Source organism: Rhinolophus sinicus, linkage group LG04 (assembly GCF_036562045.2).
Source record: "Rhinolophus sinicus isolate RSC01 linkage group LG04, ASM3656204v1, whole genome shotgun sequence".
In the NCBI taxonomy this organism is placed as follows: domain Eukaryota; kingdom Metazoa; phylum Chordata; class Mammalia; order Chiroptera; family Rhinolophidae; genus Rhinolophus; species Rhinolophus sinicus.
In genome coordinates, this window is record NC_133754.1 from 115,281,116 (window position 1) to 115,298,631 (window position 17,516).

The 17,516-nt window shown below is 35.9% G+C and overlaps 1 protein-coding gene across 1 annotated transcript in view; it reads left to right on the top strand.

Annotated features, from left to right (window-relative positions):
• The window catches only part of LOC109438089 (uncharacterized), a 37,447-nt gene extending 24,160 nt beyond the window's left edge, over window positions 1-13,287 (top strand). The window contains exons 4-6 of the mRNA XM_074331515.1: window positions 2,435-2,527; window positions 10,963-11,303; window positions 11,336-13,287. Of these exons, the coding sequence (XP_074187616.1) occupies window positions 2,435-2,527; window positions 10,963-11,303; window positions 11,336-13,141 (2,240 nt within the window). The 3' untranslated portion in view covers window positions 13,142-13,287. The remainder of the gene's footprint in view (window positions 1-2,434; window positions 2,528-10,962; window positions 11,304-11,335) is intronic.
• The last annotated feature ends 4,229 nt before the right edge of the window (window positions 13,288-17,516 follow it).

Genomic DNA, 17,516 nt, shown 5'->3' on the forward strand with positions numbered 1-17,516 from the left:
TTTGAACTGCATGGGTCCCCTTCTCCACATATGTTTTTTCAATAAATATACAGCTGGCCCTGCACATCCCTGGGTTTTGCATTTACAGATTCAACCAACTGTAGATTGAAAACAGTATTTTTATATCTGATTGTTAATCCATGGATGTGGAGGGCTAACTAGATGCATTTTTTTATATTATTTTATATAAGTTACTTGAGTAGCTGTGGATTTTAGTATCCGTGGCATGGAGTCATCCTGAAAGTGTCTCCCACCCCCCCCTCGAATACCTAGTGATATCTGAGTTTTTGGGGAGGCAAAAGTTAATACATGGATTTTGAACTGTGCGTTGGTTGGGGCCCCAAGTCCTGCATTGTCCAATGGTCAACTGTATAGTTGGTCATATCTATAAATTTTCCTCCAAGCACTTTTGCTTCATCCCATAATTTTGTCATTATAAAGTACATTCAATTTCCGTTGTAATTTTCTCTTTGATCCATGAGTTACTGAGGATACTGGTATTCAATTTTTACATTAAATTACTGAAGTTGTTTCTATTCCTGATTTCATTTTGGGGGGTACAGAAAATACACGGTATTACTTCTATACTTTGAAATTTATTGAAGTTTGTTTTGTGATCTAATAAATGGCATGTCTTGTAGACTGTTTTATGTACCTTTCCGAAAAATGTGAATTGTGCTCCTTTTGTGTGGAGTGTGCTGTATATATGTCTTTTAGGTTTAGTTGGCTGATAGTTCTGTCGAAATCGTCTATTTGGTGCCTAGTAGTTAGTCTCTCCATTATTGAAAGTGTGACAGTGAAGTCTCCAACCATTATTTATTTGTCTATTTTTCCTTTAACTTCCTTTAAGTTCATGTATTTTTGGCTCAATTGTTGGTTGTCTATGTGTTTATTATTGTTATAATGTCTTCTTGATAGATTTACCCTTTTGTCTTTATAAATACCTCTTTTTATCTCTAATAACATTTTTTAACTTAAAAATGTATTTTGTTTGATATTAGTATAGCTTTCCTATGGTTTCTGTCTGCATGAAATGTCTTTTTCCATCCTTTTACTTTCAACATCTTTGTATCTTTGAATTTAATGTGTATTTCCTTAGACAGCATGTAGTTGGATGTAGTTGAATCTTGGTTGGTTTTTTTGTTTGTTTGTTTTGTTTTTAAATCTTGTCCGAAAATCTCTGCTTTTTGTCTGGATTGTTTATTTCTTTCACATTTAATGTTAATATTTATATACTTGCATATTTGTCTGCCATTTTGCATTTTGTTTTCTATATGTATCATGTGTTTTTCTCTATTTCTCAACTACTGTTTTGTAGTATGTGAATATTTTGTAATGTAACATTTTGGTTTCTTTAATGATTTTTTTACAACATTTTTTAGAGTTTATTTCCTTAGTTGTTCCTTTAGAGTTTACCATATACACCCGCACTGACCAGAATCTATATCAAGTTTATCTTAACTTAATTTTAGAGATGTATCAACAGGTTACTTCTATGTAGGTTAATTCTTCCTACCCGTCCCCCTGCACACCCCACCTCTGCTTGTGGTATTGTTATATGTTAATTTTTGATACGTTATATATGTTAATATATTATTTTCATTTATCTTCATTTTTTACTGTGCATTTGAGTTACTATTTGCTCTTATTTCCTTAGTCTAATATAGCTTGACTCCCATCTACCTTTTTTAAGGCTTTATTGGGAAATATAAAAATACACGTGTGTGTTAACATTACACACATGTACTCATTATTTTCTACAGTTCCTTTTTAAATCAGCCAAGAGAACTTTCTTCAGGTGGGTCTACTTGCAATAAACATCTGTCAATTTTTGTTCATCTGGAAATATTTTTATTTGGCCTTTATCTTTGAAAGATCATTTCCTTGGATTCTTCCCTGATAGTTCTTTTCTTTGAGTAGTTAAGAGTATATCACCCCACTGCCTTCTGCCCTTTATGGTGTCTGAGGAGGAATCCTACTAAGGATTTTTTGCCTCTCTACTCTGGAAACACAAACTTCCTAGTTATGTTGGTGCTTTCGTGACTTTTCATTCTACTTTTTTTCTGGTAAATCCCTACCCCTAGGTTGTTTCTTTATATGTGTCCACAAATTAGGGACCCTTTTGTTGATCTCCATAATTCTCTTTCTCACTGTAGCTAATAAACGTGGACCTTCATTAGAACTGAATATTATTACTAACAGTTGTCACCCCGATTAAAAAAAAAAATAGAATTGAATATTATTTAGGTTTATAATTTAGAGGTTTAAAGAGCTCTCTTTGGAGCATCTGAAAATATTTGTTTTTCACCTCCCCAAAGAAGGGGTCAAGTGAGTGTCGTTTTTGTGCCACTTTTAAACCTGCACCTTCCTTCACATTCAGAATCATCAAAGCCCATGCAGTGAACCTATGTCCTAAATTATTTTCCTTTTACAGGTCATTGCTCTATAGAACCTGAAATGATCTTCAAGTTGGAACAAGTAAACCCATTGTTAGTAGAGGACACATTTCTAAATGGCAGTTATGCAGGTGAGTTTTAGAATACTGATAGAGGATATCCCTTGAAAATTCAATCCAAAATAGGATCAGTTAAACAATGGGCACCTTTGGAAGTTTAGAAATGAGTACATCCAATAAAATGTCTGTATGGAGGGTGTAACATAACGGGTATAATGTAATTGTTTTCATTTTTTCTTTTCAATTAGGCAACACACTATATCATTTATACCTGAGAAATCAAATAATCAACTTATATTTAACCAGTGTAAAGTCAAGTATAGAAGAACATTATAATAGCAACTAAAATGAAAGTTTAAAGCAAGGGAAAACAGAGAGAAGTAATATGCTAATTTGATCATTGGTAGTGTAGTTGGAAAAACTAGGTACTGCCTAATTAATAAATAATTAAGAATTATGGAAGATTTATAAATGAGAAATGTAACTACTATAAATGTGCTACTATACATGGCAAAAATACAACCTTTCTCATTATTAGGAGGAAAACACCATTATTAATACAAGGAGAACATACCTATCACGGAAGAGGTCTTTTATTTTTAAACAACGTGAATATTAACGTGTAAATAGCATATCATAAAGTAAGGTAGATGTGTCATGTCAGTGTCAGTGGGTTAAGTCACTTTAGAAAATGGTATGAGATTATAAGAAAGACATGCGTAAAAATAATTTTGAATGTTTAAAATATGAAACGCTTAATATTCAGACAATATACATAAAGTCATTCAGGCTTAATTCATATAACTATTGGACAAAGTTTTGATTCACATTAAGATTCATACAGTATTTCAAAGGATCCTTTAATAAAGCTAAAGAAGATAATTTGAAAAGGAGATGCAGAGGCTGCAGATACCTGTGTGCCAATTAAATTATCATGAAAGTGGATTAAAAACTGCAAGAGATACAAGGAGAAACAGCCAGCATTAGATATAACGGACTTATATATACTACTCTGGTTTCATACAAGCTGTAATGGACAACAACTGAGATTCTAGAACACGAGTTGGTAAATTACGTTCCTTGAGCTAAATCCAGCTAGTTACATGTTTTTGAAATAACAATTTTTTTAGTCATTTGTTTGCATATTAATTATGGCTGGTTTTGTGATACAACAGAATGGCTGAATAGTTGTGAGCGAGATCATATGGCCTGTAATGACTAAAATATTCCCCATCAGACTGTGCATAAAAAATTTGTTGACCCCTGCTCTAGATACTAACAGCATATTTTATGACAAACCAATATATTAATACGTGTTTCTTTCATCTCTGTACTCTGAAAATATAGTATAAACTTTCTCTGAAAATTCAATTATGTAACAAAACAAATATATTTTGAGTTAAAAGAAAACTTCATTAAATAAGTTTGTATAGTTAATGTAACATAATTCAATAAACCTAGAAATTATAGATAGTACGAGAAAAAATACCCCAATTGAAAATTAAGAATACATACATAGTTTTGAGAAATGTGTTTGATCAAAGGGTATATCAAAATTATAAAAGTATAAAATGTATTTATGAACCTGTGTCCAGAGGTCTCTAGGAACTCAGTAAAGCTGCTGTATAAGAGCCTAGTTTATTATAGCCACACGGTATAGATAAAATCAGCAAACGTAAGTTTCAGATGGCAGAATCCAACAGAGACTCAATGCAAACTTCTTGTTTTCTTCTGCCCGTGGAGTTGTGTGGAAAATGCTTAATTCTGCCAGCAGCGATGTATGACAGCATACGTGAAGTATTCTCAAGCAGAGAAATTTAGCCAAGCTTTGGTGTCCAAGGTTCTTAATAGGGGTCCGTCATGTAGGGCCAGAATACCTGCATGACTGACCTTATTTACTCGGGGTGTAGCCCCTCCAGTGAGGTCCAAGGCCCCAACCATAAGTCCTAGTGTGAGCCTGAACTGTCTGGTGTGGCCCCAGTCCCAGGTATGTAAAGACACTCTCAGCGGGCAGGCTGTTCCCTGGGCTTACAATTTATCCCCCAAGAATTGGTCAGAGGACAGTAATTTCTTTGAAATGTGCAGGATATGAAAACTGCAAACGGAGTCAGTTAACCCTTTCCTGCACACAATGTTTCGTGTATGGGTATAGCATTGCTTAATAGAAAGTTGGGAGAACAACTTTAACCGAAACAGACGTTATTACTTTAAATATATATATATGAATAAAATTGGAAAGCTGTCATGGTATAAATTAAATGCATTGCAAACCATGGTTTGTGGAATAAAAAGATTTAAATAAAATGCATTCAATAGCTATCCTATGCTGGAAAAAGGACACGAAGCATTGTATAAGAACTTACAGTGTAAGTGTACTTAGAAGTACAGCTGGACAAATATGGAAATTTTGAAAAACTTAGCAACATGAAATAAAACTGAAGTGAGTGGATATATCATGTTCATAGATTGGATATTACAAAATTCTACTTCTCACCCATGTGTATAAACATACTTGAAAAATAGGATAGTGTGGGATCTTTCTAACTGGTAGTAAAGATACATTGTAAATCTGTTGTAACTGGTACAGAATGGTACTGGCATGGGAATAATTATAGACCTTTGAAACAAAGTACAGAGCCCAGAAAGAACTGTGTGCTACAATGACTACTGATTTATGAACAGGGTGACAGGGCAGAAAGCTGCAAAAGCCATTTATATGGAAATTGGCATTGTGCCCCAGCTTTATACCCTACCACAAAACTCAGTTTGCGGTGGATTTATACGGAAGGGATTTATGTATATTTGTTTTGGTTTCCATGTTCTAACCGCTAGGAAGGGACAGAGTAATGAGTGGGAGGTGCTTGCTACATACATTCCTCACAAATGTGTTGTTTCTATGAAGAATTCAGATCTTGTCATCACTTTCTATGTCCTTCCACGACGCTCTATTTATAGCAGCTCTCTTCTTGTCCAGCAGTCAGTCCATCTATACCCATTTTGTATTTTTCCCCTAAGCACTCATCAGCTCCCCTTCTAAAATCATATTTAAAAATCTCCACTTATGTGTCTTATTGAAAATTTCAGAGGCCTACTCCTCCCTCCCATACATTGTCTGCTGCCTGTGTTGGTACTAATCATGATTCCGGAGCTTAGTCCCTACTTGGAATTGATCCTACTTTTGTCTGTGCTTCCCTGAGTTGCTTGCTCACATGTCGCTGGCCTGGTATAACCTTGTATCCCTAGTACCTCAATCACAATAAGGAATAGGAATAGGCATACAGTGGATATTTGTGAGTGAATAAAGTTTGAGTCCTAGTCTCTTTCTCCTCCAAATTTGTGTCTCTGAGCTCTTCTTCCTGTGCAGTAACTGCCTCCGTAATTGTGCCGTCCTTTCCTGTAATTTAAACCTTTTTGCCTCATCCTGATGACCTCATCCCACCTTTAGGGCAGCTGCACCTCAGTGTTATGCTGTCTTTATTCTCAGAAGAACCAAATGAAGATGAAATTTTTCTCTCACAACTCAGAAATCCTTATTTTTCCACTTCTGGCATAGTTATTTTGTTCTACGACCTACTCTCATAACACAACCATGAAATCATTTGAAAGTGCTGATTGCTCATCTCGGTCATCCTCACACTGATCCTTCATTTTAGTTTTTCTTTGTACTCAGTCTTTTCATATTCTCACTGTCTTCATAACATTCCCCACAACTAGAGTCTTGCACTTTACTGCCTTGGTTATTCTTATTTGTAATTAGAGTTCGTTTTTAAATAATGCATCCAACTCACCTTGCTCTGGATTCGCAAAATAACGTATGGCTTACAGAACGTAGGGTTTATGTGTGACTTAATATATGAAATTTAAATTACTGTTATATTAATGACTGTCCAATATGAACCCCTGTTGCATCATCAAATGCATTTATGTTGCCTACTTTGTTGCCAGAGCTTATCTGATCCAGTTTCCTAAGTGTCACCAATCCTCTTGACATTCTTCCCTACATCACACTTTCCATCATTGTATGCTTTTTCTGTTCTTAAATTCATTAAATTTCTTAGCATGCCTGGCCACAGGGAAGGGCTCTTATCTTTTTTGAATTACTACACTAAGTTTTGGCTAACATTCCTACTTCTGCTAAATAATCATGGGATATTTTAGCCTACTTAAGTTTATGCTTTTTGTAAATCTCCCAAATCTGGCTGTTTTACATGAAAATGTGACTTCACATACTCTGTGTCAGATATCATACAGTTCTTGAAAGAGCATTTTTCCTCTCCTGGAAATCCACTAAAAAGAATCACTCTGCTTTATTCATCCATGCTCACATAACTAATACAAATAAATACTGTATACTTACATTGAGTATTACCTCCAAAGGTAGAGGAAAGGTATTTCATATTGATTCACTTTGAAAGCACTATCCCAACTGCCAATGCCCAAGGCAAGTTGCTGTCCCCCCATCAATTATTTATAATTAACATGTAATTCATTATTCAGTTACATATAATTCTTGTTCTGCTGTATTTTGGGTTGCCAGTCTCATGAAATTGTCTGCTCATTGACTGAAAAACTTCTGACACTGCATGTTAATGACCTGAAAGATTTCTAAATCATGTTAGCTCAAAAGCACGTTTGTAAGAGTCTTTTCACTGAAGTGTCAGAAGTTTGAAACAGTTCGTACACCCTCTTTTCCTGAGGTTTTGAGATTTTCCTTTCATGATGACACAAACTATGGCCCAGCTTATAGCAGAACTTTCAGGCAAGCATTAGAGTTAAAAAAAAAAAAAAATCATGTGTAGATGTCAGAATTATGATGGTTGTGGTTAATCATTATAAGTAATCATTTTTAAATAGGAAAAGTTTTTTGTGGGTTCATAATAAGAATAATGTAGTGACAGGAAAATTACTGTTTCTTGATAGGAAAAATATAATAACCCCACTTGTAAAGAAAAGTTTTAGCCATAGTATCTTTAAGAACATCAAAGAAGCCTATTTTCAGAGAAGTCAGTGTTACATTGGATTCATCAAAATGCGTGAACAACATTTTTTAGAGAAAGTTGTTGATACTACAATAAGAATCCTGAGTCATAGTTTACCTAAATAAAATACCCATTAATATACAAGAATATCAAGTAAACAGATTCCATAAGTTTGGAGTAGGGTCTAGAGAAGTGTCATTTTACAAAACTCCATCAGTAAGTCTGTAATACATCCCCAGTTGAAAATGACTGACCTAAAAGATACTAGAGGTTTAAATACGGAAGTAGGGTTTAGGCTAAGTGAACATTTAAGATAATAATTGACAATACTATACTTGTAAATATTATGCAAAGTACTACCAGTACTCTGATAAATAAAGGAAAACTTGATAGATGAGTTAGTTTTATGACCGTTTTGGTAATATTCTTTACATGTACGAATCTAAGGCAAGGTGAACATCTCATCTGATTTTTCCATCTTCCTTTGGAATTCTTATAAGAGTAATACATCAAACACATCTGATTTAGCATTTCTTAACCTTTTTATTTGAAATAAAATAGACTCATAGGAAGTAGCAAACCTAACAAAGATTTTGTGTCCCCTTTCACCAAGTTGCTCCAATGGTGACATCTTAGTAGCCTGTCAAAACACGGAAATTGGTATTGGTACATTACTGTTCATTAGGTTACTACTGATCTTTTTCAGTGCTTACTATTCTTTTAACTTGCATTCCTTTGTGTCTTTGTGTGTGTGTGCACATCTTATAAGCGTATACCTCTATGCAGTTTTATCCCATAAATAGGTTTGTGTAAGTACCACCACAGTTAAGATACAGAACTATTACATTAGCATAACAGAACTCTGTGCTACTTTCTGTATTTATACTTCCCCATCCTTATCCCCCTACGGGTGGTTTGTGTACCTTGGCCACCACTAATCTTCCCTTCATTTCCAAAATTTTGTCATTTCAAGAAAGTTATATAAATGGAATCATATATCATATAACCTTTTCAGATTCACTTTTTTTTTTTTTTTAACCAGGCATGGTACCGTTGAGGTTTATCCAAATTGTTGCCTGTGTCAGTGATTATTGACCCACTGAAGGGTACTTGGGTTGTTTCTGGTATTTTCCAATTGTAAATATAGCTGCGATATATATTTGTGTATAGGTTTTTTGTGAACATAATTTTCATTTTGCTGGGATAAAGTAACTAAAGGATTCAATTCCATGTTCATGTGGTATGTACATGTTTAGTTTTATTAGAAATTGCCACTAATTTTCCATAGAGGCTGTGTTATTTTACATTTCTACCATCAGTGTATGAGAGATCTTTTGTTTTGTTTTGTTTTGTTTGGCAGCATTATCAGCATTTCTTATTATCTCTTGTTTTTTTTAGCTGTACTAATTTTCATGCCAATATCTTGTGCTTCATTTTGAATTTCCTGATGGCTAATAATGTTGGATTACATTTCACGTACTTTTTTGCTATATGTATATCATGTTTATGGAAATACCTGTTCCATCTTTTGCCCGTTTTATCTGCCAGATTTATTTTGCCCGTTTTATTTTGCCAGACTGTAGCATACTTTTCATACTCCTAACAAGGTTTTTCGTTGCACAAACATTTTCAATCTTGATTGAAATCTTGACGTCCAATTAAATACATCTTAAAAAATGGATTGTTTTCTTCTTACGTATAAAACCTCCTCACCAAGCCTTTAGTCTCCAAATTTTTCTCCTTTTTCCTTTCAAAAGTTTTATAGTTTTATGCTTTACTTGTAAATCCATGATGCATCCTGCATTAATATTTGTACATGATGCGTATAGGCCAAAATTCATTATTTTGCCTATGATAGTCCATTTGTTGAAAAGACTGTTGTTTCGTTGAGTTGCTTTTCAACCTTTGTCAAAAATCATTTGGCTGTGTTTGCGCTGGTCAGATTTTTGGTTCTCTTTTCTGTTTCATTGATCTATATTTTTATTTCTCTGTCAATACTACACTCTCTTGATTTCTATAGATGCCTAATAAGTCTTAATATAAGGTAAACTTTATTTTTCTTTAACAAATTGTTATAACTATTGTGGTGTCTCTGCCTTTTCCTGTAAAGTTGAGAACAAGTTTGTCTATAAACAATCTTGTTGGGATTTTCATAGGACTTGTCTTAAATCTATAGAATAATTTTGATAATTGATATCTTTACTAGATTGAGTCTCTCAGTTAGTGACATAGCATGTTTCTCTACTTATTTAGATGTTCTTTGATTTCATTCGTCAGTGTTCGGGATTTTCTTTACACAGATCCTGTTAGTCGCTTTATAGGTTTACCCTTAGGAAATATTTTAAGTTTAGTTTGTAAATAGTTTTTCTTGAAGGATATCTAGAGTATGAATATTGCCAAAGTGGAAGTTCAAGGAAGTCAGGAAAGAATGCTAGTACCAGATTGTTTTTTTCAAATGAACATTTGGAGCAGAAAATAGCCTAGATTAGACTATGATAGAAAATACTGTGGACTTGTGCATTGGAATTATATTAATAGTTTGAACACATAAAATATATATGGGTAATGTGAAACTTATTTTCTATAGAGATATCTCCTAAGTCTTGAATCCTTTTTGGCGTGGGTGGGTTGGGTGGTATGCATCATCTGAGCTGTTTAGAAAAAGTGTGACATGCTTCCACGGAGTATGGTTTGGAGTAGGATAATAGTCACATATACACAATAGTTTTTTATGATAGCTATATAAAGGATATTTCCAAAATTTATGAGAGCAGTTTGAAGTGTGATTACAATCAGTAGAAGTCATATATGCTGAAAAGTGTATAGAAAGCAGAGTTTACATATGGGACAGAGTTAAAACTGCTTGAAAAGGTGGTATTTCACCTTTGAAATGGGTGAGCATATTGAAAAGGTGATACTCAGGATTGTCTGCTCAATAAACGTTTACTTTTAAACAACAGTAATAAAAACCAAAGTACCAGAGCCGGAATACAGCAATGAATCCCATCCAGGTGGAAAGGTGGTTTTCCTCCAGTCACCTTTACAATTCCTCTTGTGCATTTGTGTTCCGAAGAATGACAGCAGAATCAGAACTTGTGTTTTAGGACTGTTTCTTTAAATATGAGGAAATGTGTTCCATTGTAAACTTATTGTGGTTTTGATATTTTTATTGATGTTGAACTCAAAACGTTCTCTGATTTTGTCCCCAGGACCCAACTTTCTTAAAACTATTATGTTCCCAATTAATCGTTTCATTCCTTTATGCCCAAGTTTGAAAATTATATTTTAAAATGCCAAAATACATATGATGTTCACCTTCAAGTTTTTTTCCCTTTTTCCACTTATAGCAAGCCTCCTGCCTCCCAAGTAAAGTGAGTATAGTTAATATATACTTGGAAATACTATAGTGTTGGAAGACTTTTTCAAGAAATAAAAATGTTAAACATATAGTAGGGCATAGGTCTATAAGACTTTTACGTTAAAAATATGTTAAATTTCATAAGGAATTTTTAACTTTCTCTTTTTTAGAAGACTACCGACGTGCTCTTTTAGGGAATAGCCAGGTAAACCAAGACAAGTATTTATGTCAAGTTTTATTCACCACCAACAGACCAGTGACTGCACAGCAAGAGAAAGTTTCAGGAAAACCATTTAATGTGGGCACAGACATTGTTCCTTCAAGAAAAATAATCTCTACATGTGACACTGTGCAGCCTACATACTTTGGTTTCTACCCATTGGCTCTACATAAAGACTCAAAAAAGAAGACTTATGAATTTAATGCCTCTCATTCCAATGCTAGAGAAGAAACACTGGAGAGAAGTCTTTGGAATGCAATCAAAATGTGCAATTTTTCTTTAATAGTTGACTGGACGAACTTACTTTGAGACAGTCTTTTGATTATGATGAACGTGGTAGTGCTTTGCATGATAAGGCTGCCTCCATTACACGGAAGAGTGCTTACACAGAAGAGAGAGCTTATTATGAATTTGGAAGAAACCTATGTGATGAATCAGCCCTTGTTTCTCCAAGTATTCACACAGAGAAGAGTCAGTGTGAATTTCATGAAGATCAATGTAATAAAATTGGGAACAATTTCAGAATGGTTGCTAAACTTCAGAGAACTGATAGAAGAGAGACAACGTTTGCTCAAAAAGCTCATTTTAGAGAATATCAGAGAAATCACACAGGAGGGCAACCGCTTGAGTGTGGGAAAAACTTGAGCTACAACTCAGCCATTAACATGCAACAGAGAACTCACACAATAGAGCTATCTTGTGATCATAAAACACGTGAGGAAAGTTTCAGTTCTCAGTCAACCTACACGATACAGAAAATTCATGGGAAGAAAAAACACTATGAGTGTAATGAATGTCAAAAATCTTTCTTTAGGAGGTCATCACTCATTTTACATCAAAGAAGTCACACAGGTAAGAAAATTTATGAATGTCATGAATGTGGGACAGCTTTTCCCTGGAAATTGTCCCTCATTGTACATCAGAGAACTCACACAGGGGAGAAACCCTATCAATGTAATGAATGTGGTAAGAGTTATGCCTGGAAATCAAGCCTTGGAAAACATCACAGATCTCACACAGGGGAGAAACCCTATCAATGTAATGAATGCGGTAAAACCTACACTGAGAAGTCAAGCCTTGTTGTACATCAGCGAACTCACACAGGGGAGAAACCGTATAAATGTAATGAGTGTGGAAAAGCTGTCACCTGCTTGTCACACCTCAGAGAACATCAGAGAACTCACACAGGTGAAAAACCCTATGAATGTACTGAATGTGGGAAAACTTTCAGGCGCAAAACAGGCCTTGAAGTACATCAGAGAATTCACACAGGGGAGAAACCCTATCAATGTAATGAATGTGGGAAAACTTTCCTCTGGAAGCAAGTCCTGAATATACATTGGAGAACTCATTCAGGAGAGAAGCACTATAAATGTGTTGAATGCGGGAGAACTTTCACATGCAAAAAAGAGCTTACACAACATCAGAAGACTCACACGGGTGAGAAACCCTATAAATGTAATGAATGTGGTAAAACTTTCAACAGGAAGTCACATCTTGGAAAACATCAGAGAACTCACACAGGGGAGAAACCCTATCAATGTAATGAATGTGGGAAAGCTTTGATGTATATGACAACCCTCAGAGGACATCAGAGAAGTCACACAGGGGAGAAACCCTATCAATGTAATGAATGTGGTAAAACTTTCAGCCAGAAGACAAATCTTGGAAAACATCAGAGAACTCACACAGGGGAGAAACCGTATCAATGTAATGAATGTGGGAAAGCTTTCACCTCCATGTCATACCTCAGAGAACATCAGAGAACTCACACAGGGGAGAAACCCTATCAATGTAATGAATGTGGTAAAACTTTCAAGCACAAGATAAGTCTTGCACAACATCATAGAACTCACTCAGGGGAGAAACCCTATCAATGTAATGAATGTGGGAAAGCTTTGATATCCATGTCAAGCCTCACAAAACATCAGAGAACTCACACTGGGGAGAAACCCTATCAATGTAATGAATGTGGTAAAACTTTCAGGCAGAGGTCAAACCTTAGAAAACATCAGAGAATTCACAGAGGTGAGAAACCCTATGAATGTAATGAATGTGGAAAAACTTTCAGCCAGAAGTCAAACCTTGGAAAACATCAGAGTACTCACCACAGCAGAGAAACCTTATGAATCTGGAACAGTTTCATTTTCATGTCATATCCAAAGGACATCACAGAGTTCATATGGGGGGAAATCGTATGAATGTATGAAATATGGGGAAATTTTTCTTTGGAAGTCAGTCCTCATAATTCGTCAGGACTGCATTCTATGGAGAAACCCTGTGAATGTAACTAATGCAGGAAACCTTTTGTTTGCAACTTAACTCTCAAAATCCTACTTATGAGACAATTCACACAGGGAAGTGCAGTGATTTACACATTTTCAGCAGTGAAAACCAATGAAAACATCAGGAAGCTCACAAAAGTGAAAAATTCTATAAAGGTGGTAATATGGGAAAATCTTTAGACAGTTGTGAGATGTAAAAAACAAGGGGAGGAAAAATGAAGTTTTTTGTGTGTACTCTTTTAGGTTCAGTGGCTGGAGCCCTGCAAATTGAAAGACATTAACAGGAGAAAAAGGTTCATTTTATATACATATGGAGAGCGTCACATAAGTGAAATGAATACTCCATTGAGGTGATAAATCCTGTCAGCTTATATGACATTTTAACAAAAGGCCAATACATTTGCAAAGAAGTGTCCACACAAGGGAAAAGTGTTTAGAATTTACTCAGGTGGTAAGTTGTGGGCAGGTAAATAGACGGGGAAACCAATGGAATGTAAGTGTTATTTCCTGAAGATTTGTTTATGCAGATATTAGTTGGTGCCATCTCCAATGACACGAGTTGTCTGCTCTTGCTTATACACAGAGGGCATGGGGAACACATTTATAATGGGAGATTTATGTCCTGCCTTTCGGCAGATGGGTGAAGGTTATGAAAAGGTTTTTCTGTGTCTACTGTTTTTCAGTTGCTTTCAGCTGAAGATCATCCTTTTGCCAAAGTGGCATAATTTGGGGTGGCATATTTTGATCCGCTTGTTCGCACCAGGGAGAAACCTTATAAATGTGCGTAGGGAAGATTTCCACCAGAATTCAAACCTCAGAGAGCATCGGAAAACTCACAGGGTGTTAAACATGAATGTAATGATTGTGGAAAAACTTTCATCCAGACATCAAGTCTTGCATTACTTCACAGAACTCACACACATGGAAAACAGTGTAAAAGTTGTGGAACTTGAAATGCCTTCAGCCAGAAATCACAATTTAAGAACATCAGAGAAGTCACAGGGGAGAAATCCTAAAGATGAAGACTCTAGGGAAAATTACAAGTCAGGGTCAAGAAAAGATTGCAGAACTCAGAGTAGGGGCCACAATTTATGAAGCCGATGAACATGGAAGTTCCTCAGGAAGGGCCTCACTAAACATAAGAGAACTGTCTTAGTCCATTCAGGCTATTACAACAAATAAACTGGTTGGCTTAAATAAAAAGCATTGGTTTCCCACAGTTCTGGAAAGTGGCAGTCCCAAATCAAGGTGTTGGTCGATTTGCTGTCTGATGAGGATCTACTTGGTTTGTAGATAGCCATTTTCTTGCGGTGTCTTAACATGTGGGAAGGAGCAAAGGAACTCTTTGGGTCCTTTTCATCACCTTCAAAGGCCTGCACCTCCAAATCCCAGCAACTTGGGGATAAGATTTCAACAGATGAATTTGGGGAGGACACAAACATTCAGTCTGTCACAAGAACTTACTCTGGAAGGAAAACCTTGAAATCTGTAGACAGTATTTTAACCACTAGCGATAAATTTAGTCCTTACTGGACATCAGAGAATTCTCTGGGTTAAGAAACATTGTGAAGGTAATGAATAAAGGAGATATTTTCTATGAACTCAACCATCAACGAACTTACACTGTGGAGAAATACTGTGTAATGAAAATTTGAAAGCTTTCTGTCAAAGATTGAATCTCATGGAATAGAGAATTCACACAATGAAAAAACTGTAGAATGCAATAAATGTGTGATAACTTCAGGCAGAAGCCTCCCTTCTCAGTACAAGAGAAAATTCATAGAGCAGTAGAGACCTCATAGTATATCAAGCAGATGAAAGCTATCTTATGAAGTTTATGCATTTGGGAAATCCTGCCAGAAGTCATTCAACAATATAATATATATAATAAACCTAATAAAATGAGACCCCTGTCCCATATACTACATGTTCACCAATAACCATTTTCTTTAGTCTTTAGGCCCACTAGTGGTCTAAATTTCCAGGCACTCTTTCTTCCTAATGTAGTAAATTCACCAAATTTTAGATAGTGAAATATGACTGTCAGTGTCCAATGAAGACATTTTCATCTTATGTATTGTCTGCTGTTCCTTCTCCTATAGTGACTATGGAATAGTAGCACATGGAACAAGTCAGGTTTCAAGAATTACTGTGTGGAACAGTTTGCTCCTCTTGACATTGTGACTTGTGCAAGGAAGAAAAAACTTGTTTTCTGTCTGCTGAGCTGTTACAGGTTTGGATCTACCTGTTACTGACCTCTCTTAGATATATCTCGCTCTCACAAGCTATGACTGTGACCTCTGTGAAAAGTGACAACTGGGTATGTATCAGAAGAGTCACATGGAGGGAACCCTTGATAATACCCTGAATGATCACTAGCTGCAAAGCAGAGCTCTTCTCTAGTATTAATCATGTAAATACAAGGATTTGTTTGATGTTTTCTTATGATTACATTTAGCTTGTGTACCTTTTGTAGCAATACAAAAGAGTTATTGAAGATTTCTCCATACATCATACCAGAATGCATAGTGTTAATTGGTCCCAGGAATAGCGATACTAAATTGATTCATTTGGTTAATGTGGTAGCTTCCTAGTGTCTTCAGGAAAAAGTCATTAAGTATCTTCACTAGATATATTCAGGCTATATACCTCAGTATGTCGCTGTAATCCTTCATTTTCTCAAATTTTAGCATTTATTTCTGGTCATTGCCCAAGTCACCTTTTACCGTAATTGCAAAATCATGCCAGTTTTCCTCTCTCCAGAATTTTAAATTTATATTTGTGTAGACTCAGATTTTTGTTTAATTCAGTAGGTTATAATCCTTAACTAGTGTTAGTTTTGTTTTGATGGTCAAATCATCTGAAGTAAAGCCAGCTGATGTTCATTCAGATTGGCTTCTGTATCCAATATTGATTTTTCTGATACCTTTTTCCTTTTATGAAGCTATCTTTTTACTTGTTCTGATTTTGAGAATGTTTAATATGCCGTTGTGATATTTTGCATTATAGAGCAAATCCTTTATTCATATTTTGCAAAAAAGTGTTTGCCAAAATATTGAGAGTATTATACCACCTTAAATAAATATTCAAAACTTCTGGTTGCAATGGCATTTCATTTTTCTCAGTCAGGTTTCCACAAAATACAACCAACTTAACCAGCTGGCTGAAATCTGTTCCTGAGAAGCCCAGAGGAAGAGTCCTAGTGATGTGGGACCCCGGCCTTTCCGGCTTCCCGTCTTTGCTGGCACATGTCCAGTGGACGCTCCCCAACACCACTTCCTCCATGAGAGAATGTTATCTGAGCCCTGAACATGAGTGGTCCTCTCTCCTCCTTGTCTTATGGATCTATACAGGAGATAATGAGGCCCTGAGCTTTACAATCTTTTAGTAAGGGTTAATGCCTTCGAGATCTCTTTATTTATGGGGTATTCATGAATTCTGGAGAGAGGTTTGGAGGAATCTGAGTCTTGGCTGTGGGTAGTCTTTGGATCCTATTGAGAGCAGTTGGAGATTTTTCTCCGATGCGAGGTGTCCTGGGAGGCAGCGAGAAAGCCCCCTGGTTGGTAATAGTGTCTTCACGGGAAAGTCTCCTGGACACCTGTGTTGTGGCAGGGCCGTGCTGGGCAGGGCATACTAACAGTGAGACTGGGTTCTGTGTCAACACTATGTGGGTTGATGAGATGGGGAACGGGGACGTGGGCTCCATTGCTTCTCAGGACAAAACACAAAGCACAAGGAGCTCTTTAATCATAAAGGGTAAGGGGAGGAAAGAAGTAAGCTTTGTACCCTGACTGGAGGTGTGGGTAAGTCCCTGTGAGTTCCCTTTGCGAGCCTGAAAGCCCCTACGAGACTGAGCAATATTCATCAGTGAAAATGAGTTAAATCAGTTAATTAAAAATAGTATGAAATTTCATCCTGTTCCTTGGCTCAGAAATTCTGAAGGTTGCTGCTTTGACACACACACGTTTCTTACATTATGTAAACTGAAGGCAATAGCGGAGCCATTCCTCTCCAATATTTCTTCTCTGCCCTCCCCTTTTGCCTCTGCCAATAAAAACAGACACATGCAGGGCCTTAGAGTTTTTTTTGATGAATTATTGGGATAATTCTTTGGTTTACAAATTTATAAACTATTAATATTAAGTCACCAAAATGAGAGGCAACAAGCATTTATTTGAGATCCAAAAGAATAGCTATTTATGAAGCACTGATTGAGGCA